The sequence below is a fragment of the Acomys minous genome (genome assembly GCF_964271855.1).
Source record: "Acomys minous genome assembly, chromosome: 6".
Lineage (NCBI taxonomy): Eukaryota > Metazoa > Chordata > Mammalia > Rodentia > Muridae > Acomys > Acomys minous.
Window position 1 is genome coordinate 111,348,280 of NC_140487.1, and position 27,471 is coordinate 111,375,750.

Below are 27,471 nucleotides of genomic sequence, written 5' to 3' on the forward strand. Positions count from 1 at the left end.
TTTTTTTTTGAGACAGAATCTTTCTCTTTTTTAAAGATTTTATTTATTTACTACATATACTGTGTTCTGCCTGCACACCAGAAGAGGGCAGCAGATTTCATTATAGATGGTTATGAGCCACCATGTGGTTGCTGGGAATTGAACTCAAGACCTCTGGAAAAGCAGACAGTGCTCTTACCCGCTGAGCCATCTCTCCAGGCCGAGACACCATCTCTTGTTGCTCTCTGCTCCATGCACAGGCTGGCCAGGCCCACCACTTTGCAGAGATCCCTGTCTCTGCCTTCAACCCACCCACACGAGTGCTGGGATTCAAAATGCTGGACCTGCACATCCACCCAGCCTCACTTCTCCCCCTAATTTTTATAGATTCTTCGTCCAAGGTTCAAGCTTTAAATTGCCTGGGCCTCGCATTTCAGCAGCCTTGCCAGGAGGCAGCTGCTTCAATTGTAGTGTTCAGTCTTGGGGGACAGGGTAGGTGCGGGGAGGGGGAGGGGAAATGGGGAGGTAAGGAGGCTTCAAGCTCCGTGCTTTTCCTCTAGCCCAGAATCAAGCCAGGAAGTCACTGCTGAAGATACACTCTGACTTGTCCCCTCAAGTGCCCTGTTCTTTTCCTCGGGATAAATCCTCTTGTAATGGAATTATTAGGATAGAAGATATGCACTGGGGATATGGAAGGGCGGCTTTGATAGCTCCCCGATAAAAACTGCACGCATTTCGGCTTTGCCTTTCCCACCCCCTCAGTGCGCTGATACACCACCAGGGGCCTTGGGATGAATCAGTCGCCAGACCAGACAAACAAGCCCTTCCTCTGCCTAGTCTGCACCCAAGGAGGGAGCCTCCCTTGGCTCTCACCCAGGCCCTGGAATTCCTCAGCACCGAGCTAGGCACCTTTGTACTCCTGCCCCCCACGGGCCCCAGATCTTACTCTGCTCCTCCTTACTCCGCCCTGGACCGGGCGGAGCCAGTTGCCAAAGCGGCAAGACTTCACACACAGCCCAGCCTCTGTGCAGGGGGTCCAGAGCCGGAGGCCCGAAGGGGCCCTGGCTGGGGCAGCCCAATGAAGACACTACTACTGACCATCCTAGCTGTGGGATCCCTGGCCGGTGAGTGCTTCTTGACCTGTTTTCCCTACCCCGACATCCAGGGAACACAGTTACCTCCTCATGCTCATGAGCTCCATAGGAGCCAGTTTCATTTTCTTCCTTACTGGGGCTGGACTGGGTGCTGGGTTTTCCTGGAGACAGAGATGAGCTATACCAGGGAGCTGGAGAGAATAAGAGAGGACCCCAGACCCTAACTTCCTGAAGGGACTCAGTTGACTTTCAAGTATGCCGACATTGACCAGATGTCTGAACCGGGCGTGCTAAGTCCTCTGATAGGTAACATCTTGGCCTGGGGGTGGGGGTGCTTCTTCGTGTTCATCTTCTCACTAAGAGGGGCAGGGGCGGTGACAGGCTGGACAGAGCTGGGGTTAGAGGCCACTGTCTCCATCCACGGCTCCTCCAGCCCCTGTGGTTGGATCAGTAAAAAGAGATTTCCTTCTGGAGCAGCAAGGTGGGCTGCACTCATGCTCCAGGGCGCCCACACAAATGAGGTGAAGGACTATTGCTATGAGGTCCACTCAAGTGAACTTCGGGGTTCATACCTACGAGACCCTCACTTGAGATGCAGGCTTGATGTACTCTGAAACGGAATCCAAGGATTCTCTCTCGGGAGTCAGAGCTCAGGCACGATGGAAGGACGCGTCCAGCCATCTGTGGTCCCTAAAGAGACAGACCTGCAGCCCTGGTGGTGGGGCAAACTAACGTTTGAGGCCGGCCTGGTCTACAGAGCTAGGTCCAAGACAGCCAAGGCTACGCAGAGAAACCCTGCCTTGAAAAACAGAGGAGAGAGAGAGAGAGAGAGAGAGAGAGAGAGAGAGAGAGAGCGAGAGAGCTGCTCTGGCTTCTATCTCCAAACAGGAGAGATGAGCCCTCAACCGCAGCAGACCTTCCCTCACAAAACAGCCTGTACCAGGCTGAGGAGATTAAAGGCAGCCACCAAATTCTCCTAAGCATGTGCTTTTACATCCCACAAGTTGGGGGGTGGGGTGGGGACGGGGATCTCCTGACCCACTAAGATGGGGATGGGGGGCGGCTCAGAAAAGAGCCTTGAGGTGGCATTAGGGAACATTAGGCTCAGACACAGCCTCCCACCCCGGCGCTCAGGCTGGCTCCTGGCCACTGTGGACGTTCGCTGTGTGTTTTTCCTTAAGCTTCCACATCGCCTGATACATTGTTTTTCCACACAGATGTGAAACCTGTCTTTTATAAAGTGGCCAGCCAGCCGGCCAGACTCCCCGCTACGCATCCTCGCCTTCTTTCCCAGGTTTCACAATGTAGACTTTCAACCAGGAAGTGCGGGAATGACCCAGGACAGGAAATCAGGTAGATTTCAGGAGGGAAAGGAGAGGAGAGAGAAGCCTCAAATTTAGTCCCCTAAGTTTGGAGGGGCTCTGCCAAGTGTGCCTAACCCACATCAGTTCCCCCCTCCCCTGCCTCCCTTCAATTCTTTTATTGGGGTGTGCAAACCTCAACCCCGGCTTCCCTTAGCCCAGACATTGATTGTATCCAGGATTGTCCCCATTAGCAGCCTGTTCGGCAGCCTCCTCTAACCCACCAGGAGTGGATGGTAAGCTCACCCAGACAGATCCCAGCCACCTCTCAAATCTGCTCTCGCCTGCCTGGGGCTCACCCCCCTGTCCACTCAGAAGCCACTGCTCAAGTCTGTATTCCTTCTTCTCACCCACTCCTGCCCCACCCCCGCTTCCACACCTCCTCACCCCCACCCCTCCACCTAAGATCCAGACCCAGCAGCGAAATCTAAAACTGGCCTCCTATCTGCCCAGAACGCTATTCACATCTCTCAGGGCTCAGCCGTCACATTAAGTAATGACAGTGGGGACACTCAAACACTGTCCCCCCAAGGTCCCATTGTGTGGGTTCTAAGGAAGCCTGGAAAATGAAGATTGTCACAGCTGCTGCCACCAGACTGGCCCAGATTCAGGGAGGTGTAACCAGGGGGCCAGCAGCAGCAGCAGCAGCAGCGATGGGCTGTTGCCATCTTCTGCCCACCCTCACCCCTGCAGCCCACAGATCCCTCTCCAATGGACCATGTAGACTTAGACTGTGAGAACAGCTTTCCTCCCCTCAGCCCCTGCGTCTGCTAGTGGCTGTAGACAAGCGTGGGGGAGGGAGGCATATACACATCAAAGACACGTGTTCTCAGGGCCTTCGCTCAAAGCTCCGCACCTGTCTCTTTCCCACCCTCACCAACCAGGCCGTTCTGAGTATGTTCAGAGCCAGGGGCAGCTCGGCTGGCATGATCTGGCCTTTCTTCCTCACCACAAGCCAGGTCTGCATGAGAGACATTGCTTCAGAGGCAGCAAGCCCCTCCCCGGTCATCGTGGGGACAGGCCTGTCCCGCCCAGCCCTCTCCTTGTCTAAAGCTGTAGCAGTCTGAGCAAAAGCCTGGGCTAGAAGCAATGGCTGATGAACAGGTTCTGTTTTGCTTTGAGCTTGGGGGTTTTGGTGCTAGGGGTTGAAGCCAGGGACTCATACATACTAAGCAGGACTCTATCTCTGAGCTACACCCAAGCCTCTGTTGTAAACTCCTTAAAGACTGTCTTCTGTCCTCCTCTGAACTGGTCCCCTACCAGAGCTTTGAAGAGACAGAGTCGGGCATTTCTTTCCACACACTCTCCTGCTTTTCCAGCCCCTCCCTTATGCTTGGGATAGACAGAGTCCTAAACGTGATGGTCACCTTCATAGTCCTTACCCCACTGCTCAGTCATGCAGTCCATGTAGCTCTGGGACCCTGGCAAGTGCTAACCGTGACACTGGTCAGCAGCACTGGAGGAGCCCCGATTTTTCTCATTTATGAAATAGGAAGAGCAGCGGTCACCGTCTATCTAGGGTGCATGTTCCGTGAGTGGAGAGGCTTGAGCCAGTGGCTGGCAGCTGGCATGCCCTTCTGAGTGTCAGCTGCTGCTGTTGTCATCGTTGTCTGTTTGCTACGTCACTCGAATTGTCCCCATTCTAGACTGGAGGGAAAGAGATCAAGTTGCTTAAACAATTTCACCATGGTGACCGTGTCTGTATGTCAGCATTCTGCGCCCTACAAGGTCGGTGTGTAGCAAGCGTCTCTGCCATCTAAGGAGGCAACAGGGACTGACACGGAAAGAATTTACCAGAATTCACGATACGTTCTCTACCGCTGCGTGAAAAGATTGCCTGTGGACATGTGCCGTCTCGGGGCTTTTGCCTGGAGAACTCTAAAATAAGATTAAGAGTGCCAACGTCAGCTGGGCACGGGGGCGCACGCCTTTAATCCCAGCACTCAGGGAGGCAGAGGCAGGCAACTCTTTGTGAGTTCAAGGCCACCTGACTCGAGGGGGGAAAAAAAAGCAAAGGAAAGAAAGGAAACCTCAGTGTTAACAAGTGAGTGTAAGGGGCTGGAGAGATGGCTCAGTGGTTAAGAGCCCTGGCTGCGCTTGCAGAGGAGCTGGGTTCAAGGCCCAGGATCCACATGGCAGCTCACACCTGTCCATAACTCCAGTAACACCCTCATACCAACATAGGCGCAGGCACAACATCCAGTGAACACAAAATAAAAATAAATTATGTATTTTTTTTTTAAAGTGAGTGGGAGACAGTAAGTATTCACAAGGACGCAGAGAAATCTGACAGCCCAGTTCCTGCTGGGAGGGGGCGGGGCTAGAGTGTTCTGCGTGTAGCTACTTTGGGAAATGCCTTGGCAATTGCCTCAAAAGCTAAGACTAGAGGGGAGGGTGGAGCTCAGAGGCAGAGGGCTCACCTACCAACCAATCCCTGAGACCCTGGGTCCCATCCTCGGCACTGCAGACTATGGAGGGAGGGAGGGAGGGCAGGAGGGAGGGAAGGAGGGAGGGAGGGAGGGGAGGAACTTAAAGATAGAACTACCAAGATGTGTACCCAAAAGAACTAGTGCGCAGTTGTGCCCACTCTAGATGCGTACCCAAGGGAATTAGAACTTCATGGCCACTTTTTTTTTTTTTTGGCTGCACACATTGTCACATCAGCATTATTCAAAATCGTTTTTTAAAAAGCGGAAACCCAAATGCCCATCAGCTGATGACAGATAAGCAAAATGTGGTGTATCCATACAGCGGAATATTATCCAGTCTTGAAAAATAAACAGGTACTGCCGCATGCTGTGGATGAAACTTGAAAACCTGCTGAAGCCAGATGTGAGGGTGGGGGTGGGGGGGAACCCACCAGATGTTAAGCAAATGAAAACCTCAGAATTGGAGAATCCTAAGAGAAATAAAATAGATTTGTGGTGTCCAGGAACTGGGGGTTGGGGGGGTAGTTTACTGGGGAGGAATGGGCTGTGATCACCAATATACAATTTCTTTTGGGATAATGAAAATGTTGTGGGTAGTGCTGACTGCTGCACAGTTGTGGGAGGGTTCTCTGACGATATTAACCAGAGCACTTAAATGGCGGGTGCCATGAAGTGTAAGCCAGGCTGACTCAGCAGGAAGGGGGAACTGGGTGGGAGCAGTGAGCATCGCTTGAGAACGAGGCGCCCCTCTCCTTGAAGGTGAGGGGGTCCTCAGTCTGCAAACCCACCGGCTCACCCTGCTCCTGCCTCCTGCAGCTCACACTGCCAAGGACACATCTGGTCTCCTTCATCACGTGAAATTCCAGTCCAGCAACTTTGAAAACATCTTGACGTGGGATGGTGGGCCGGCTAGCACTCCGGACACGGTCTACAGCGTGGAGTATAAGAGGCAAGTATCTCAGCCAACCCGACCCTACCCGACCCGAGCCCGTCCTGACCCTGCTCTACAGCCAGCACCTCCAGGACATCCCCAGCTCCAAATGCCCACACACAGATAAAGCTCTGGCCTTTTACACTTCCCTCACGGAGGGAAGACACAAGTAGAGTTAATAGTGCAGTTAATAGTGCTCAGGCGTGAGAGCCGGCTCCAACCATGTAACCTTGGGCAGTCAGGGAAACTTCTTCGAGCCTCTGTTTCGCCATCTGTCAAGTGCAGGTAATGACACTATGCTCAGTGCAGCACCTCAAACGGAGTAAGATGACGTCACTAGCGCGCCCGTGCCCTCTGTGTGATAAGGTAGTACTAACTGATTGTCAGGGGTGAGTCTGGGCCCATGGAAACTGCACCCCACCCTCCTGCCTATGCCTACCTCCAGCGCATTCACAAAAGCCAGACCCCCTTCTTCGGCCAGCCAATTCAACGTGTGACAAGCCATTCCCCCATCTCTGAGCCTCGGTGGGTCTCCTTGCCTGTAAAGTAGGGCACACAGGGCTTGGGAAAGGACTGGGTGGCCAGGAGCACAGGATATCGACTGAAGCTGGCAGGCCTCTATCTATCTCACTATATGCCCTCTTCCAAGCACTGGCCACAGTGTTCTCCTCTGAACATGGCTTCGTCCCTTGAGAACAACACACACACACACCTATAAGGACCATTGTGGGATCTGACCTCAGTATCCACACAGACGGCCTCGACTCTGAGTAAACAGCCAACTCGCTTATCGTCATTAATAAAGCACGGGCTTATCGGAACTGTTCGTTCACACGCACCCTGCCCGCCCTCGCCTACAGGTACGGAGAGAGAGAGTGGCTGGCCAAGGCGGGCTGCCAGCGGATCACCCAGAAGTCCTGCAACCTGACTATGGAGACCCGTAACCACACTGAATTTTACTATGCTAAGGTCACAGCTTTCAGCTCGGGAGGTCCACCAGTCACCAAGATGACTGATCGCTTCAGCTCATGGCAGCACAGTAAGCAGGGGACCTGCACACTCGGGATGAAGGGGAAAGGATGATGCGTGCATTTGGAGTGAAGCGGGGGGAGTCCTCAGATCTTCTGGAGTGGATGGGACCCAGCAGGTCTCTGCATCTGAGCAAGTTGGGGATGTGGGCTTTTGGAGACAGGCCAGGGCACGCCCCAGGGGTTGTTTCTTTTCTCAGAACTTCCGGTATTACAGGATGCCCCACCACACGCACACTGCTAGGGCACCTCCTTTGTTTCTCCAATGTCCCGGCACCCTGCCCGTTCTCTCAGGGTGTAAAGCCCACTGCGTCTTCCCTTGCTGGCGAGTCTTGGAGAAGATCCAATTCCTCCCTGTGGCCCTGCTGGCCCTCCCTGCCTAGCCCAGCCCCTCAGGAGAAACACTCCGTATTCAGTGGGTCTTCTCTGCTGGCCCCTGCCTTGTCACCTACACTGTTCCCCAGGTCTGGGGCCTTAGTTCAACATAGATTCCAAAGAGAGTCCCTGACTCGAGCCGTAACCACCTGATCTCAGCCAGTCAAAGCCAGCTGAGGTAGTTTTTTATTTTTATTTTTATTTTTAAATATTTATTTATTTATGATTATGTATACAGAACTCTGCCTACATGTACACCTGCAGGCCAGATGAGGGTATCAGATCACATTATAGATGGTTGTGAGCCACCATGTGGTTGCTGGGAATTGAACTCATGACCTCTGGAAAAGTTATCAGTGCTCTTAACTGCTGAGCCATCTCTCCAGCCCCAAGTTTTTTATTCTTTATCTTTATGTATTCTTTATTCCCAGCAGCTCTCTCATTCAACCAAATGCAAATGAAAAAAATATTCAGGGAAAATACTGCTTCTGCATTGAGTGTTGCCCTTACCCTCTGGGTGACACACTGATGTTTACATAGCACTTACCTAGTATTGGGCAGAATCCAGTAACAGTCTACAGAGGTCGTGTTTCGGCCGAGCACAGTGCTGGGCCACTCTGTACAGTGGACTAAGACCATGATGGATTTGGGCACTGAGGAGGTAATCCAGCACAATTCCCACAGACACAGAGAGACCCTGTGCACTGTTCATGTGTCTGCTTGTATGTGTACTCTCAACTTCCCTGTCAAAGACATGAGCCCTAGGGCAGTCTGTGGGACCCACTGTGTCCCCGGCCATTAGCAGAGTGCTGGGTACACAGAAGAGGCTCCATGCATGACCTATGAATGAATGAATGAATGAATGAATGAATGAGTGGCAGGTGCCAAACCCTACACAAGCTAAGCATGTGGTAATGCTGACTAAATGACTTATGAAGTCACAGTTGCCTGTGTTTCGAAACAGGCTTCTTAGTCTGTAGCCCTACCTGACCTGGATGTCACTTGGTAGCCCAGGCTAAACTCAAAATAGTAATGTCCCAGTTTGCCTTCTGTTGCTGTGATAAACATTGACCAAAAAGGGAGGAAAGGGCTTATCTAAGGCTTATACGCCCCTGTCACAACTTATCATTATGGGACACCTAGCAGGAGCTCAAGGCTCTGATGGAAGAAAGCTGCCTCCTGACTTGCTCCTAGGCTCACACACAGCTAATTTTCTTCTCTAGCCCAGGCCTGCCTGCCTAGGAATGGAACCACCCACAGTGGGCAATCAAGATAATGGGCTACAGGCATTGCACACAGGCCAGTCTGATGACCGCCTCAGCCTCCTGATCTGGTGTCACCTTCTTGTTTTGGAACTCCTTTTTTCCCTTATAATGGCATCGTGAATTTTGCCTTGCTCTGAAACATTTCCCACAGCCTGACTTTCCATAGCCACGAAGCAGCTCGTTCTAGGGTGGAACCCTAATTCCCTTTCCTTTGGGGGAATATTTTATTATTTATTTGTGTGTGTGTGTGTGTGTGTGTGTGTGTGTGTGTGTGTGTGTGTGTGTCCTTGTGTGTTTAGATCAGAAGACAACTTTCAAGAGTTTGTCCTTGTTTTCTGTCATGTGGGCTCCAGGGATTGACCTCAGGTCCTCAGGCTTGGTGGCAAGCACCCTTACCCACTGAGCCATCTTGCCAGCTCTAGCTCCACTTGTCAGGCTCACTGGAATAAACATTCTTTGGTTAGGATGTTCTAAATCTTGGAGGACAACAAATTATTGTTAGATTTGTACACATTAGATTTGGGGCAAGCAGGGTGCACCAAGTCTGAAATTGGATGCAAGATTTTTGTATGCAAGATTTTTGTATGCTTACATTGTTATGGAGAAGAAAGCCATAGCAACCATCATATTGTCAAAAAGGTCTGCAGGGAGCAGGGCGTGGTGGTGCACACCTTTAATTCCAGCACTCGGAAGGCAGGGGCAGGTGGATCGCTGTGAGTTCGAGGCCAGCCTGGTCTATAAAGCAAGTTCAGGACAGCCAAGGCTACACAGAGAGACCCTGTTTTGGAAAACAAACAAACAACAACAAAGGTGTGCAGGGCGTGGGGACATGACTCAGTCAGCTCTTGCTGGATAACTGTGAGGACTTGAGTTTGAATCCCTAGCACCCACGTAAAAAAGTCAAAATAAAAGAAGTCAGGCACGGTTGTACTTGCCTGTAGCCTTATCACCGTGGTGTGGAGACGGAGATCCATCCAAGAGTTGAGGCCAAGTCAGCCTAGCTGAAATGAGGAGCTTCCAGTTGAGTGAGAGGCCCTAACTTAAGGCATCTGTACATATAGAGTAAACCCAACATCCTCCTGTGACCTCCACATGTACACACACAGACACAGACACACACACACAGAGACAGAGACAGAGACATAGACACACACCCAGATATAGACACACCCAGAGACATAGACACACACACAGACATAGACACACATAGACATAGATATACAAACAGACATAGACACACACACAAGACATAGACACACCCACAGCCATAGACACACACATAGACATAGACATACACACACACACTTTTTAAGGTATTGTGAAATAGTGACGCTCATTTGGAAAATTCCATCTTGAGGGAACGTCTTGGGAAGAGAAGCAGTAGCACTGGGCCTGGTATAATTTAGCCTCTGTCTGGACTCGTCAGTCACTGACACCCACAAAGTTATCTTTTCAGCGGACTAAGGGGATGGGTGTTTAAGGCACACTCACACTGGGGTGCATGAGGCAGAGCTAATGGCATCACCACTCAGCCCTGGCTAGCCCCCCTTCCCACCTGGCACCTCCCACCCGCCCTCTGTCAGCCTTAGCCCTGGGCAGCCTCGTTCATGGACCCCAGCCACCCAGAGGCCTCTCTGTTCACTTGCTGAGTTAGTTGCTACTCCCCAAAGCATTCTGGGCTTTTCTCTCTCCCTTTTCTAGCTACCATCAAACCACCTGATGTGACCTGTATCCCCAAAGTGAGGTCCATTCAGATGCTGATCCACCCCGCACTCACACCTGTCCTCTCGGAAGAAGGCCACCAGCTAACCCTGGAGCAGATTTTCCGTGACCTGTTCTACCGCTTAGAACTGCACGTCAACCACACCTACCAAATGGTAAATATAGGTCACGGGCCATCCTTCCTTGGGAACCCCATTCCCTCCCATGCATAGTGGGCTGCTTTCAGCAAAACTGATGCATTATGTAAAAACGACACTTCCCAAATAATGTCCTCGTGGGGCTCCTGGGTTATGACCCATGTCCTCCCTCTGTGGCCTCACATAGACAGCTCACATAGGCATGTTCAAGGCTCTGATGAGTCCTGCAGAGCCAGGGCTTCAATGCTGTACCGTTCGAATTTTTCACATATAGTGGACCAGATTCCTTTTGTTTGGTACATCCATTGGTTGGGGTTTGTTTGTTTGTTTGTTTGAGGCAGAGTATCACTGTAATCCAAGCTGGCCTGGAATGCACTACAAACTCATAGCAATCCTCCTGCCTCCGTGCTGGTATTACAGGCGTATTCACTGTGCCTGGCTCAGAAAGCTTTGTTTGTTTGTTTTGTTTTGTTTTGTTTTGTTTTGTTTTGTTTTTGCCTAATATCTTCTAACATCTCAAAGAGGAAAATATCTCTATTAACATCCCCAGGCGTTCTCCTTAGAAAATGTTGACATCGTGGTGCTGCCGCCATAGCTCTGTTAGTGGAGTCCTTGCGTAGCTCGTGCAAAGCCCTGGACTTGAGTCCCCAAAACCACAGAAACCAAGTTTAGTGGTGCAGGCCTATAATCCCAGCTCAGATGTGGAAGCAGGAGGGTCAGGAGTTCGGGACCATTCTCAGGTAGCAAATTTGAAACCACCCTAACCTGTGGTGAGAGGGAGAGGGAGACAGAGAGACAGAGAGACAGAGAGACAGAGAGAGACACCGAGAGAGAGAGACAGCAGAGACAGAGAGACAGAGAGAGAGAGAGAGACAGACAGACAGAGACAGAGAGACCGAGAGAGACAGAGAGTCAGAGAGAGACAGACAGTGACAGAGAGACAGAGACAGAGAGACAGAGAGACAGAGACAGAGAGAGAGAGACAGAGAGAGAGACAGAGAGAGAGAGAGAGAGAGAGAGAGAGAGAGAGGCTCTAGAGTCAGCCTGTACTCCTGGAAGTGTTTGGGTAAACAGTGTGTGGGGCGTGGTTTAAGATGGCCCCTATAGCCGGACTGACACACCTGTCAAACGATATGCAAATGCTCTGCTCCTGTGCATTCCCCAGCCCAGGCGATTAATCCGTGACTCAGTTGGGCGAACACTTATTTCCTCCTCTGCAGTTCTGAAAAATCCCTCCAAGAGTTGATGACCCAGTGGGTGGGGAAAGGGGCTAAAACAAGAATCAGAACAGGCGAGGCTGCATGACGGATGAGCTCCATTCACACAAGAGACTTGTGGGAAACTCTGGGGTGTCGATGCCACTTTCCAAGGCACGCAGGTATATGCCAGTCACCTCTTCACCGCAGCTCCGTGAGTTGGAGCTAGCATTTCTCCATCGTCCAGACGAGGACACAGAGCCTCGGAGAGGTCAAGCCACTTACTGGAGTGATCAGCAGATAGCCATGTGGATGAGATCAAAGCTTACCTACTCCGGTGGGGCCTCTCTCTTTGAGCCATGATCAGAGAAAGAAGCAGGAACATGTGCAAGGCTTTCTCAAAGCACAAAGCTGGCCACTCTGGCTGGATTGTGAAGCCACATGAATCAATTTTCCTGCATGTGCCTTGGACCAGTGGCATCGGAACCTCCCAGGGTACTTGCCCAAGCAGTTCCCAGGGAGCCCTGCGCTGGCTTTCTTATTGAAACGGCTAAATGCCTGGCAGAATGACTGAGTGGATTTCTTTTGGCTTGGAGTCTCAGAGGTATCAGCTGGCGAGGCAGGGGCGGGGGGGGGGGGGTGTGAGGCAGCGCCTAGCAGTACACATCATGAATGCAGGATGCAGGAAACATAAAAAGGGGACGCCGAAAGAGGTCCAGACAAGATTTAGACTTCAAGGGCACACGTCTAGTGGCCTCCAGAAGACCACTTCCCGGATTACAAATCCATCAGGGAATTGATCCATTCACTGGATCAGAACCCTCTCGGTTGGTCTACCTTCGCTGGGCACGCCCTCACAGACACACCCAGAGACAGAGTCACTCCTCTCCTAGGTGGCTCTCAATTTAGTCAAGTTGTTGAGACTGACCAGCAGGGGCCCCTCCCAGTCTGCTCAGATGTTTACAGTTACCTGTCTGCGACCTGGATTTTAGTGTCCAACCCACAGGGGACCCCTCCCTCCACCTTGGAGCTTGAGAACCTCAGGTGTGGAGGGACCGTGGGACACAAGCGTGAGGGCCCTGTTGGGATGATGTTGTAGAGATCTGGGGTGCAGGTGCTGGAGGAATTCTAATCTACTTCAGTCGTTGTCATAGGAACCGCCAGAGATAACAGCAAGGAAGAGCATCCTGGCCGTCAAAGCTGCTCCTTCTGATAAACATTTGGGCTTGGACTAAAGATTTTATGGTTCTTGATTTTTAATTTAATTCTGCCTGTGGTCCGTGAGCCTACTCTATCTGAATTAGTCCCTTTAAACTCATGAAGGTCTGTTTTATGACCTGCCATCTGCTGCTTGCCTTCTAAATAAAGCAAGTGTGTTTGGAGGAGTAGGGTATAAGTGTAGTGTGTTCTACAAACACCACCTAGGGAGTGGAGGCTAATGGAACTCTTCCCAGCCGTATCTTTCCTGATATGCAGGTGTGTGTGTAGGTGTGTGTGTGTGTGTGCGTGCGTGTGCGTGTGTGTGCGTGTGCATGTGCGTGTGCGTGTGCGCTGTTCCTTTAGCTGATGAGAGTACTAAACTCTCTAGCTATACATGAGTTCTGTGTTTTTCTCTCATGCCTTTGAAACCCTTTTTAAACATACGCATACACGATTAGTGTATCTTCCTGACAAGCTGGCCTCTGATCATGATGAAACCCCCCCACCCCGTTTTTGTCTCCTTATAGTGTGTGTGTGTATGTATATATTTATATACATATAGACACAAATGTATTATATATATATTACATATGTAAATAAATATTTAAAGTTTTGTTTTATTTTATGTGTGTGAGTGCTTTGATCGATATATATCTGTGTCCCGCATGCATGCTTGGTGCCCCTAGAGGTCAGAAGAAGGCATCAGGTCCACTGGAGTTATGAATGGTTGTGAGCCACCATATGGGTGCTAAGAACTGGACCTGGATCTTCTGGAAGATTAGTGAGCGCTCTTAACTGCTGAGCCATCTCTCCAGGCCCTAAGCGGGAAGCTGACAGGGGTACTGGGAACTGAAGCCTTGGAGTTCTGCTTGTAAACTGAGCCTTTAAGGTCTGAGCTGTCTATCCAGCCTTGGGTCCTTTTTTATAATCATTTATCTTTGACCTGTGTCTTCATATTTAAAATGCGTCTACACAGACACCATTCTGCCAGAGGTTCTCTTGTTAAGATTTATTTCATGTACGTGTGCAGGCGTGTGGGCATTCATACGTCACAGCACACGTGCGGAGGTCAGAGGACCTCTTGTAGGTGTTGGTTCAATCCTTCTGTCGAGAGGATTTGAACTCAAGCCATCAGCCTTGGAGGCAAGCGCCTTTACCCACTGAGCCACCGGGCAGGCCTTTTTCATTGAGAGGCAATTCATATGCCATAAAAATTCATTCTTTTCTTTCCACTTTTTTAATGTGTGGAATCAAACTCAGATCCTTGCAAGTGCTAGGTGAGCACCTTACCTAGCTGGGACGGACACACACACACACACACACACACACACACACACACACACACATATATTTACTTATCACACACACACACACACACATATTTACTTATTTACTTTACACCCCTATTGTGGGTCCCCCTCCCCCCTCTTCTTCCTCCCCCTCCCCTTCCCTTCCTCCACTCCCCCTCCCTCTCTCCTCAGAGAAGGAGAGGCCTTCCCGATTCACCCTTTTAAGATGCAGAGTTCGGAGGTTCCCAACATACGGTCAAGTGGCACCACTGTCCCCTACTTGCCTCCTTTCAACCTATCAATTTGTCTTCATGACTCTGTCTTTTCTCCTTTGCGAACTTTTTTTTTTTTAAGGCCATTCTGCATCTTTTTCAAAATCAGATATTGGGTAGTTTGATTCTGAAGTGTCCAATCTTCGTATTTACCATACACTATTGAGATTTCTTACTTATTCGTTACAGTTTGCATATTTTTGTTTTCTGCATGTGTGTATGTGTAAAGGGTGCGCGGATGCCAAGGCACAAGTATGGAGGTCAGAGGACAATTTGCGGGAGGTTTGGTTTTTTTTCTTGTTTTGGTTTGGTTTGGTTTAGTTTTGGTTTTTCGAGACAGGGTCTCTCTGTGTAGCCTTGGCTGTTCTGGACTCACTTTATAGACCAGGCTGGCCTTGAACTCACAGAGATCCACCTGCCTCTGCCTCCCAAGTGCTGGGATTAAAGGCGTGCGCCACCGCTGCCCCACAGGAGGATTTTTTTCCCCTTCTTCCTCCATGTGGGTTCCTGGATATCGAACTCAGATCCCCAGGCTTGGCGGCAAGCACTTTTACCTTCTGAGCCATCTCACACGCCCTCATTTATTCATTACAAACATTATTTTCTTTTAGTTCCTTAAATTCAGTTTTACAGCTGATTCAAAATTCTCTAGATTAAGCCCAACATTCTGGTCACGTCGGGGATCACAATTTTTGCTTTCCCTGTATGATTTGTAGTGTATCCTGGATATTATGAATGCCACATTGAAGTGACTCTGGATTGTGGTCTGTGTAACCCAGGCTAGCCTGGAACTCATTATATAGCTAAGGTTGGCCTCACACAGGCAGCATTCCTCCTCTCTCCCCCTCCCGACTGCCACCACGCCATTACTTTGGCTGAACTCCATGTTCTGTCATCCCTGTGCAGTCTTTTAATTTTACTTAGGCTTGGAGGCTGCCCCCATGCACACAACGCGTCTTTTAAGGCATCAAGGGGCAGAGCTGAGTTCACACAGAGAACCTGAGCCTCCTCTAGAGTCCTGTCTATGGCTTGCCCCTCATTTTCCAGCCACTGTGGTCACCCCAAACTCTGTCCTCTGGTTATTCCAGCCAGCAAGATGGCATGGCCTCTAGGCTTTAGCCGCCCCATAGAGCGTAAGCAGGAATCTGCCTTTGGGGTAAAAGACGTTTAAAAGCTTCCATAGCTGTTTTCCCTCCCCTCTCCTCTCCCAGCTCTCCCTCTGTCATTTACTCTCCAGCACCTTTAAACAGTTCTCTTTTTCCCCCATTTTGATCATTTATTGACTGCTTTTTCTATTGACATGACCGAAGTGCCTGGCAGGACAAGCTAAAGGGAAGGAATTTGCTATTGGGCTTATGGTCCCAGAAGACTCATTCCGTGGTTGCTGGTACTTTGGCAGAATTCATGGTGTCAGGAAGGGAGGAGCAGGGCTGGAGAGCTGGCTCGGTGGTTCAGCATGTGCACCGCTCTTGCAGAGGTCCTGAGTTCTGTTCCCAGCACACAAGTCAGGCGGCTCACAACTGCTGGTAACTCCAGCTCCGGGGGACCCTGGCTTTCAAAGACATCTGCACTCAGGTCACACACAGGCAGGCACACACACACACACACACACACACACACACACACACATGGGCACACAGACCCCCAGAGGCACACACACATGCACACACACACACACACATGGGCACACAGACCCCCCAGAGGCACACACACATGCACACACACACACATCACCTAATTTAAAATTAAATAAATAAAAAATGAAAGCAGGAGTTGGGGCGCAGGAAGGGGTCAGGGACACAGTATCTTCAAGGACCTGCACTTGCCCTACTTCCCCCAGCCAGGTCCTGCTCCTGAGGGTTTCCAGAGCCTCTCAAAGCATCTGGGAGCCTATGTGGGACAGCTCACACCAGGCCATCACAGACTTAATGATACGCTATTGGGGGACAGTACAGATCCCTGAAACCAGAGTGAAAAGTGACCAGACACATGAGTGGAAGACAGCAAGGTGGGAAATCAGAGGGTGACAGAGGGCTAAGCCAAGACGGAGGAGCAGGGAGAGCTTGGGAAGGAGGGTTTGTGGCCCCATGGTGGCTGCCTGGACTCGCACCACGGGACACTCAATGACTTCAGGTTCAGCCGGATGAGCTCCACAAAGGAGTAACTTATAAAATACGTTTTACATACTCCACATGCTTCATGCAGACATTCCCGGCCCCACCAGCCCCCCTCCCCCGCCAGCCCCCTCCCCCACCAACCTCCCTCCCCCACCAGCCCCCCTCCCCCGCCATACCCCCTCCTCTGCCAGCCCCCTCCCCCACCAGACCCCCTCCCCCACCAGACCTCCTCTCCCATCAGCCCCCCTCCCCCACCAGCCCCCCTCCCACACTAGCCCCCTCCCCCACCAGACCCCTTCCCCCACCAGACCCCCTCCCCCACCAGATCCCTTCCCCCACCAGCCAGCACATGACCTTAAACCTCGGCCTCATGTATCCAGAGAAGAGAAAGCATGCCTGAAATGCAAAGAGTTAAAAGAAGAACAGAGTCCTGCCCCTTTAAGGAAAGCTGTTAGCCACAGAGGACGAGTGGGGACCACCAACTACAGCCTTTAAGTGTGGACCTCCAAGGTGAGGAAAATCAGAGGCTATAAAGAGAATTTGAGAACAGGGAGCAGGTGCGAGGGTAGGTTTGGGAAGACGCAGTGTGAAGGTGCCTGCGTCGTGCCACTCAGAAAGGGAACATCAGAACCCCCTTAGTGACCACGGAGGCCACAGGTCCAGACAAGATCACTAAATGAGAGAGTGAAAACGACGGGTGAATAGTTCATCCCGCTTGGAACGGAGGGGCTGAAACAGGTGGACCAGGCAGAGAGTGACAGGAGCTGACAGGAGTCCTCTCCCCGACCCCACCCCCCCCCACCCCCCCAAGGATGGCACAGGGCAGGCAAGATGAGGGGATCCAGAACAGGGGAGTTAGAGAAGCCTGGGGAGAGAGGACAAGTGATCACCACAGGAGGACAGAGGATGGCCATGAACCCTGACTTACTCAAGTCACCAGAGGCCCAGGGCCCTGCATCCCCAGAGCCTTGAGCCAGGCAGCTATTGATGGCGTTTGGCCAAGATGTTGTCTTGTGACTGTGAGCAGCCGAGGCTTTGGAGGAGAGGAACACTGTACATCTAACTTTGACAAAGATCACCGTGGCACCAAGATGAAAGTGCCAGTGGACAGGGACCAAGCCAGAGATGAGTGACCAGCCAGGGGCCACTGCAAGCAGGTCAGATGGGGCAGAAGGGTAAAGGACTGTAAGAGTCGGGGCAGGGCTGGTGATGGAGGGGACAGGGGAGAGGCGGGGACAGTGGTGGCAATCATGTTGTCGCCACAGTAGCTGGTATCCATAGGCTGCCACAATGTGACGGACCAGGTTCTATGAGCAGGGTGTGTGTGTGTGTGTGTCTGTGTGTGCCTGTGTGTGTGTGTGTGTGTGTGTGTCTGTGTGTGTGTCTGTGTCTGTATCTGTGCAATCACCCTGGATTCTCTGTCCATTTCAGCACCTCGAAGGCAAACAGAGAGAATACGAGTTCCTTGGCCTGACTCCGGACACAGAGTTCCTCGGATCCATCACAATTTCCATTCCACTGTGGTCCAAGAAGAGCGCCCCCTATGTGTGCAGGGTGAAGACACTGCCTGGTGAGTTCAAATGAGGCCATGGGGCAGGAGGATTCCTGAGCGCCCAGCTTAACCCCACTCCTCCCTCCCTGTAACCAGGGGGGATGCTTGGCCGAGCTCTGAGGAACACTTGGAGACTGGTGGACTCATATTAAGATGGATGTTTGTTTACCCATCGCTGCGTTGTCTAATGGGCTCACTTAGCAAATGTTTGATCACCACCCTCAGCCAACGCCTGAATTTCTTTCCTCTGGCCAGCTTTGTGTAAACTCTGGCAAAGCAAACATATATACTATCAATTCAAGGAGCATATACTGAGGGAGGTGGAGGCGCATGGGTGGGGGATAGAGAGGACAAAGTAAACCTCGGTATCTTCAAAGCCGTGAAGTCGTCATGGTGATAAATGATGGTCCGCGTTCACTTTTCTGCTACGCAGAGCAGGGGCCGGTCACTACAAGCCATGACTCCCACACAGACTGAGAGGCAGGTGTTCAGTCACCTTCATTCTATACAAGACGAAACTTAGGTTCAGATCGGTTACGTAACTTACCCAAAGTCACACAGGAAGAGAAGGAGGGAATGCCGCCCGGTTCTGGGTTTTCTGTTCTAACTTCTGTACTACTATGTTGATAGTTTGAGTCATCTACTCAGGGAGATAGTGGCATGGCTCCTTCCTCTAGTACATTCTCGGGACTCGGGGTACGGCTCAATAACAGAGCACAGACAAGGTTTGGGGTTCCATTCCCAAGCACGTAGAAGAGCCGTAATGTTTCAAGCTGCCAGTTAGAGCCAGGCAGTAATGTCAGCGGACAGGAATGAGTGTAAGGACCATTGTGTTCAGGTGACTTCTGACACCTGTACCCTCCCTCGGAACTCGGGTTGAGAACTGGACGACGGTGCATGGCCCTGGGTGAAAAAAAACGGTCCCTGCCCTCAGCTCTGTCCATCAGAACTCACAAGACACTGGCTTCTCAGCCTGAATCCCAAGCCATCATCTGGCAGAAGACAGGGCTGGAGAATGGCCAGGCCTGGCTGATAGCATGGGGCATGCCCTTCCTTCCTGAGGGACCCAGGAACCAGAATAGAACCTGGCTGGCAGGAAGCTAGGAACAGAACCCAATCTGTGGGGGCCAAGCTGGGACGCGTACAATGTGACCCTTGATCTTCAACCCTGACCTTGTTGGGTATGTGTCGCCTGTCCCCAGGCACCCCCCCCCCCACCCTGCTTCTAGATGGTGGACAGGCCACTCTTCACCCACCTTCCTATGGGCTTGACCTCAGGTGAGCTGGCCCACACTGTCACAATAGGTTCTGTTTGGGTTTGGATTTTGTTGTTGCTGATATGTTTTAAGACGGGCATCTCCCTCTGTAGCCCAGGCTAGCCTTCAGATCCTGTTCCTCCTCCCTCACTCAGCCTCCTGAGGACTGAGATGATGGTCATACACTATTTTTACCTGAGACCACCCACTGCTTTCATCTGAACCTCACTTTTCCTGCTAACGGACCTAAAGATGCTTCTTCTACCTAAAGAGTGAAGTATGTTACAAACACTTCCTGCTATTAGCCCCACTTCACGGTCAACATGCCAGGTGCTTTATAAGCTCTTTTGTCCCTACGATTGCATATATTACTTAATTTTTAAAAACAACCCTCCCCCAATTACTTAATTTTTAAAGCAACCCCCCCCCAAAAAAAGCTGGTAGCATCATCCTCATCTTACACAGGAGGAAATTCCGGCTCAGAGAGGTTAAGTAACATGTCCACGGCCACACAGCTGGTCGGCAAACCCAGTTAGCTTTATCTGGTCCTAAAGCCAGACTCTAACCATCACCTGACAGCCTGGGGTGCAGCTGGACCCTTCTGATGCAGGCTGAACTCTGAGCTTCCATTCCAGAGTGAGCCATCCTGCTCTCAACTTTAGTCGAGGCTTTGCCTCTCTCCAGATCCCAGAACCCCCTGCTTTAATGCCTCAGGATGCCTTGGAGTTATAGAATAATCATCCTGGCATTGTGGCAGGGAAAGGGGTTTCAAAGTTGTCTCACCTTGACTCTTTTACCACTGAGGAAACTGAGGCGTAATTGTACATTGCCTGTGGGGATTCGCTGCAGTCATACCCATCCACTGAGGAGCTGAGTGACCTTTGGCAAGTCACTGAAGCTCTCTGAGCCTCTGCCTTGTTGCTTGGAAGAGGAGAGCATCCCTGTCCCTTTGGTGTGTTCTGGTGATTTGTGGGGAGAACCTGGGCATGCAGGAAGGGCAACTATTACTACAGGTGCTAGACCAGAGAGGGCTGCACAGCAGGGAGGGGGCTCAGCACAGATGGCCACTCTTCCTCACCTTCAGGTCGCCACCATGATTTTCCCACCCAGCCTCCACATGGGTGAAATGACGTGTGGAAAGCTATCGGGCCACAGATGTCCTTGTTTCTGTCTTGTCCTGGTATGAAGAGTGTGGCGGCTTTCCGTTAACATTGGGCATAGTGCTGAGGCGTGGTGGCGCACGCCTTTCATCCCAGCACTCAGGAGGCAGAGGCAGGCGGATCTCTGTGAGTTCGAGGCCAGCCTGGTCTACAAAGTGACTCCAGGACAGCCAAGGCTACACAGAGAAACCCTGTCTCCGAAAAACAAAAAAAACCCACTGGGCATAGTGTAGATATTGTCCATTTCATTCTTCATGCTGTAGCAATGGCGGGGCTGCCAATGACAGGGGCCAGCCCATTATTTCAGGGTGACCCAGATCCCCAAAGGCCCTGAACTGGAGGAGGCTCAGGGTCGGGGGTTCTGAGATCTCTGGTAGTAGACCCCATCACTGAGGCCAGCTGGGGTTACAGTGTGGGGTCATGAAGAGAAGAAGGCAACATGTTGGGGGGCAGGACCCCAGATAATGTAAACATCTGGTCACTGAGGCTCCATCACCCTCTGCCTCCCCAGCCTTTCACAAGTGTCGCTCAGACTGACAGCAGGACAGATTGTGCCAAGAACTCTCTGTAGCCAGGCGTGGTGGCACACACACCTTTAATCCTGGTACTCTGGAGGCAGAGGCAGACAGATCTCTGTGAGTTTGAAGGGCAACCTGGTCTACAAAGTGAGTCCAGGACATCCAGGGATGCTATACAGAGAAAAGGAAAAATAAATAAGCATATAGAAAGAACCCTCTGTATCTGTCCCGAGACAACAGAGAGACAAGAAGTGTCAGGACTTCGCTTTCTCAGAGGCTTCGCGCCTCCCCAACAGCAGCTCCTCACCTGGACACAGGGACAAAGGACGCAGGTCTTCCCCAGTCTACCCTCTGACCACTGTCTGAGAGGGGGGATGGCCTCAGAGCCCAGTCAGGGGGACCCAGCCCGCTCACTGCCCTCCTTCCTTCCAGAAGCTCTTCCTCTGACACAAGTGATGAAAAAAAAAAAAAACCCTAGCAACAGTGACCAAGCTGTCTGAACCTATAGAACCGTGGTTCTCAACCTTCCTAAGGCCACAATATCTAAATATGGTCCTTTGTGTTGTGGTGACCCCCAACTACAAAATTATCTCTACTTCATAACTGCGATTTTGCTACCATTATGAATCGTAATGTCAATATCTGCGTTTTCCGATGATCTTGGACAGCCCCTGTGAAAAGGTCACTGGGCCATGAGGGGTCGGGACCCACAGGTTGAGAACCATTTTGTTATAGCTCCTTCTAGGCCACACTCTGCACATCAGGGATTAGGTGTCCCCATGCCTATGACAGAGCCCTGTAGCCAGACCATTCTCGCCTCCTGCTGAAAGTAGATACTGCCTAAATGTGCAGGTTCCTGGGCCAAAAGGTGACTAGAAAAATGTCGAGGTGTGGGGTCTAAATGAGCTGGCTGTGTGGGCTGGGACACCCAGGGCCAGCTGAGGTCCCTGGCCATGCAAGTTGGAGCCACACTGAGGACCTGCAAGAAGCCTTTCATATATCTCACTTTTGGGTTTTTTTTTTGTTCGTTTGTTTGGTTGGTTTGGGTTTTTTGTTTTGTTTTGTCTTGTTTTTCAAGACAGGGTCTCTCTGTGTAGCCTTGCCTGTCCTAGACTCCCTTTGTAGACCAGGCTGGCCTTGAACTCACACGGATCAGCCTGCCTCTGCCTCCCAAGTGCCGGGATTAAAGGTGTGTGTGCGCCACCACCACCCGGCTCACTTTTGTTTTTAAAGCAGGGTCTCATGTAGACCAGAATAGCCTTGAACTCGCCCTGTGCCCGAGGATGACCTTGAGCTTCTGATCTCTGGGAGTCTCTGCCTCCCAGCTGCTGAGGTCCCCAGCTTGTACCCTGTTTACACAGCGCCTTATTGAGGCCGGGCCTTTGTGAACACTAGGCAAGTGCCCTACCAACTAAGCTACACACCCCTAGCAATGCATTTTGAATTGGGAGATGTTGAAGATCTCTCACCCCGGACCCGAGGGGGTAGCATCAGTTTTGCTCGGGGCAGGGCCCAGAATCCTCCAGCCTCACACCGCCTTTTCCCATCCTCGTCTGCAGATCGGACGTGGGCCTACTCCTTCTCGGGCGCAGTGCTGTTCTCCACGGGCTTCCTCATCGGTTTGCTCTGCTACCTGGGCTACAGATACATTACCAAGCCACCGGTACCTCCTAACTCCCTGGTGAGTCACCTACCTGGGGCTAGAGGCGGGGAGGGCAGGTCGAGGAGACCCTCCAAGTCCCAGAGGACAAGGGACTTGCCCTTGAGCAGTTGCACAGTGCAAAGATCTGCCACAAGGCAGGTTGGGTTGATAGCAGTGGTCTGGCAGGTTTCTGGGTATACGAAGAAGGCATTTGATCAAAATAGTGGGAGTGAACGGTGGGTGCCCTGTGGCTTGAGAGCATCAGAGCCAGGTGGGGATTCAGGTCCTGGAGAGCATCGAGATCTCAGCAGTGGGGCCCTCGGTCCTGCAGAACACCCGACTATTTGAGCAGAACGCCAAAAGTCGGTGTGTGGGCAGAGTTGCGTAATCCCAGGACTAGGGGGACCAATATGGAAGAATCTTAAGGTCCAGGCTATCCTGAGATACATAAGGAGATTTTGTCTTACAAACCTCCTCAACAGCAGCAACAACAACAGGGCTAGAGAGATGGCTCAGAGGTTTAGAGCATTGGATGCTCTTCCAAAGGTCCTGAGTTCAATTCCCAGCAACCATATGGCGGCTCACAACCATCTATAATGAGATCTGGTGCCTTCTTCTGGTGTACAGGCACACATGCAGGCATAATAAATATTTTTTTTTCCAAGACAGAGTTTCTCTGTGTAGCCTTGGCTGTCCTAGACTCACTTTGTAGACCAAGCTGGCCTCAAACTACAGCGATCTGCCTGCCTCTGCCTCCCCAGTGCTGGGATTAAAGGCGTGTGCTGCCACTCCCAGCCCTAATAAATAAAGACGACGACAGCAAAGAAGAAGCGAACCAAAAGAGTCACAAAATATAGCACAGGCTGGCAATGCAGCTCCGTTGGCAGGGTCAGGAACTCGAGATCATGCTTGCCTACATATCCAGTTCAAAGCCAGCCAGGACTACATAAAAGCCTGCTTCAAAACAACCAAACCAATGTTGGGCGTGGTGGCACACGCCTTTAATCCCAGCACTGAGGAGACAGAGGCAGGCAGATCACTGAGTTCGAGGCCAGCCTGGTCTACAAAGTGAGCCTAGGACAGCCAGGGCTGTTACACATAGAAACCCTTTCTCAAAAACAAAAACAAACAAACCAAAAAGAACCAAAACAAAACAAAAGGAAAAAAGAAAGAAAGAAAAGAAAAGAGAAATGGTGGTATATGCCTATAATGTCCGGAGGCAGAGGCAGGAGGGTCTCTGTGAGTCTGAGACCATCCTGGTCTGCAAAGAGAGTTCAAGGACAGCCAGGGATGCATAGAAAACAGCCCGTCCCAAGTCAACAACAACAACATGTACAACCAAACAAAAAGTCCTTAAATGGGCAGCCCAGGTCCGCCCTGCATGGCCACCCATTGCCGCTTTTTCCCCTCATGAGAGTCCAGGCTTCAGATTATAATGTGAAATATCCAATTTTCAAATACTGCTGTCTAGTTTAAATACTTAGTCCCTAGGGACTCAACACATCTCACCAGTGTCCCCACTTGGCTGTGGGCTGTGGGCAGCGGGCAGCAAGGTCCCCTTCGGAGCCTCAGGCTGAGCAGCATGGCTCTGGAGCCAACTCTGTCCATCTTACTGGCTCAGAGAACATTTCACGGTGTCACAGTCATGGCTACCCATTGTCTCTCAGCCTCTTCTGGCTTTCCCTATGTCCCTATCCTTTCCCACCTCAGTCCCTCATAGCAGTGGGAGCCACAGCCTTGAGGCAGGCCAAAATTGGGGCCATCTACTTCCTGGCCTGTCAATCACCCAGAGCAAGCGGATCCTAAGTCACGTTATACATCAATCATTTACTGACCTCAAATTCAAGATCTCAATGCATCAACCTCCTTAGCATGAGCTGCCCAGGAGGATGGGTAAATCTGGAGGGAGCCTCCTGTGCAGGGATGGCGGGGTGGGTTATGTACATTTTAAATGGACCCCCCCCCCATGCCTCGACACCTTCTCAGAAGGCTTTGCCTACCCATATCATGGAACAAAACATGGGGCTGAAGAAATGGTTTAGTGGGTAAACATAAATGCTAGGAGACTAGGGCAGCCCACCCACAACCCCAGTGCCCTGCAGGCAGAGATTCTCAGGCCTAGATGGCTGGTTAGACCAGCAAAATTGCTGAGCTCTGGGCTCATCAATATCCTGCCTTGATATATAAGATGGAGAATGGCCAAAGACACTGACTGGGTCTCTGGCTTCCACTCGCATGTGCTCGCACACACACTCAGACACACATTCGAGCGCCCATCAGCACACACATCACCCACGAGATCACGTAAAAAGAAAAAAAACCAAACAAACAAACAGGCCCTATAGAGTGGGTTCTTGTCTCTTCACAGAATGTCCAGCGTGTCCTGACCTTCCAGCCTCTGCGCTTCATCCAGGAACATGTGCTCATCCCTGTCTTGGACCTCAGCGGCCCCGGCAGTTTGCCTCAGCCCATCCAGTACTCCCAGGTGGTGGTGTCTGGGCCCAGGGAGCCACCCAGAGCCGCACAGCGGCACAGCCTGCCTGAGGCTGCCTACATAGGGCAGTCAGATGTCTCCACCCTCCTACCCACCAACATGCCACCTCAGCAGACATCGTCCCCGCCATCCTATGCTCCGAAGGCTATCCCCGAGGTCCAGCCCCCCTCCTATGCTCCTCAGGTAGCTTCCGATGCCAAGACTCTGGTCTACTCGCCGCAGCAGGTGCCGAAGACCCAGCCTCCCACCTACAACCCGCAGGGCATTCTGGACAGCTGGCCTGCTTCCTATGCTGTGTGTGTGGAAGAATCCAGCAAAGACTCCACCCCTGAGATCATCCCCAGTCCCAAACACATCAAGCCAAAAGGTCAGCTCCAGGAAGACACGATTGCTGGAACCTGTCTCCCGGGGGACCTTTCTCTGCAGGGAGTCACCTCCTTGCCTGAGGAAGAAGCACAGAGACCAAAATCGCTTCCCCAACCTCTGGGGTTTTGCACAGACCGAGGGCCTGACCTTCATGCACTGCACAGTGAGGAACCGGGGACGCCACGGTACTTGAAGGGGACACTGTCCCTCCTGTCCTCTGTCCAGATTGAAGGCCACCCTGTCTCCCTCCCTTTGCACACGCATTCCCTCTCTCGTTTCCCCTCCGACCAAGGACCAAGTCCCTGGGGCCTGCTGGACTCCCTCGTGTGTCCAAAGGATGAGGGTCCAGTGACTGAGGCCCTGAGCCCCAGTAATGCAGCTTCTGAGCTTGGACAGTCCACAGAATTGGATTCTCTTTTCAAAGGCTTGGCCCTGACCGTTCAGTGGGAGTCCTGAAGGGAGATCAGAGGAAGCAGGCTTAGGCTTCCTCCTGCCCCATGCAGCTTTCAACCCCACACCCACTAAGCCACAGGCTCTAAAGGCCCAGCGCCAGGTGGGTGCCCTGGCGAGAACCAGAGGAAAGAAGATTTGGGCCCCAGGCGGGAATACAAATGCATGGTGAGGGCTGTGCTGTCATGGAGAAGTTACAGGCAGGCCGCATGCGCAAATGGCCTGTGCCACAGAGGCTGGCAGGTAAGGCAGACAGTGTCGGGTGATACAGGGAAACCTGGGACCCACCCCATCCCCTCTGCTCCTAGGACGCTGGGCTGGAGGCTGCTTCGCTTTGCTTGTTTCCCCGGCCAGCTCCCCAATCTAGTTTTAACCGAGAGTCCACCTTCTCTGAAGGAACTTGGGCTGGGAGCTAGGGGACCAAGCGTGACAGGCATTTCCACCAAGGCCAGAGGCAGCACAGTGGCAAGATTTGAGGTAGAGTGTGGCCAAGAGGCTCACTCCCTGCCAGGGATCCCTTCTTTGCTCCCTGTGAGAGGCGTCACCCTGGAAGGACTTGCTCATCCTCCAGGATGTGAGGCAGGGGTCCAGAGAAGGCATTTGAAAGGAACGTGGAGCCATGGAACCCAAAGGCGTTGGAGTCTGTGTGGGCTCACAATCTGGCCTCTCCACCTACCACCTGTAGGACATCAAGTTTCCTCATCGATGAAACAGGGATCAACACATAATGTCTGGGAAGGACTTTGTTGCACCCAGCACATGGCCAAGGTCCAATACGGGATCACTGTCTCCTGCTGGGATTTTTTTTTTTTTTTTAATCTGGAAAGACAAGGAAAGCCCTCTTCTGTTCACACTGGCTCATGGGCGTTTCCTCATGGATCAGAGACTGTTGCAGGCAAGGACTGAGCTATTTAGGGCAGACAAGAGGAGTCTTGACAGGACGTTCTAGAAACAGGCCCAGAGGCAACAAATGACACAGAACCTTCTTCTCTCTGAGGTTGGAGGTGAAAGCTGTTTGGGCAGAGGCTATCTCACCAGGCCCTTCTTTGTGTGGTGGGGATCGCAGGGTCTCTGTCTGCCCCACCTCAAGACACGGCAGCAGTGCTGCACCGCCCTGGCCCTCTGACCTCATGCCTGCACACAGGAAGAGGAGCCTTTACTCTGTGCTGTCAGGAAGCCAGATGGGTTTTATAGGAGGAAACACAGGCCTAGCCCTACGCAAGGCCCTGTTGTGGAGTCTACACTCATACACGGGGCCTTTTGTGGCAAGAGTGGATGCTCTCTACCCTGTTGGAATTCATGGGGGGGGGGGCTGAGTTTGGCAGAACGCAAAGAAAGGGGGCCCCTAAAGGTCTCCTGAGAGATTTGTCCTCCTCATCACCTTCTGGCCCCAAATGTCTGTGACACAACAGCAAACTCCATTTGCGCCATCGGCATCATGGCCCTGTGCCCTGCTGTACTCACCTGTGTTTCCCTTTTTTTCCCCACCGGATCCCCTTAATGACACACGGTGACAGGTGGGGCTCTTATCTGTATGACATTAATATTTAACCTCCCTCCAAGGTCACTGACCTAGTATCTTGGGCCAAAGGTTAACTGCCTTCGCTTTGTTTATGAATAAAAAGCAACTGAACGGCC

The 27,471-nt window shown here is 51.7% G+C and overlaps 1 protein-coding gene and 1 long non-coding RNA gene across 2 annotated transcripts; one reads left to right on the forward strand and one right to left on the reverse strand.

Annotated features, from left to right (window-relative positions):
- The first annotated feature begins 937 nt into the window (after nucleotides 1–937).
- On the forward strand, nucleotides 938–27,471 carry IL22RA1 (interleukin 22 receptor subunit alpha 1). Its single transcript, XM_084788303.1, has 7 exons — nucleotides 938–1,103; nucleotides 5,680–5,812; nucleotides 6,655–6,833; nucleotides 10,164–10,339; nucleotides 17,827–17,965; nucleotides 22,441–22,562; nucleotides 24,892–27,471. The coding sequence occupies exons 1-7, from the start codon at nucleotides 1,058–1,060 to the stop codon at nucleotides 25,837–25,839; spliced, it is 1,743 nt and encodes a 580-aa protein (XP_084644429.1). The 5' UTR covers nucleotides 938–1,057; the 3' UTR covers nucleotides 25,840–27,471.
- Nucleotides 18,003–21,563, reverse strand: LOC311601057. Its single transcript, XR_014780448.1, has 3 exons — nucleotides 21,189–21,563; nucleotides 20,957–21,052; nucleotides 18,003–20,183 (listed from the first exon to the last, which is right to left on the reverse strand). It is a non-coding gene; the product is annotated as an uncharacterized lncRNA (long non-coding RNA).

Excerpts from the sequence above, each read along its gene's own strand:
- IL22RA1 (XM_084788303.1), top strand. The coding sequence starts at position 1,058 with ATGAAGACACTACTACTGACCATCCTAGCTGTGGGATCCCTGGCCG. Across the intron at positions 1,104-5,679 it reads AGCTGTGGGATCCCTGGCCG|CTCACACTGCCAAGGACACA; the intron begins GTGAGTGCTTCT and ends TGCCTCCTGCAG. Across the intron at positions 17,966-22,440 it reads CAGGGTGAAGACACTGCCTG|ATCGGACGTGGGCCTACTCC; the intron begins GTGAGTTCAAAT and ends CCTCGTCTGCAG.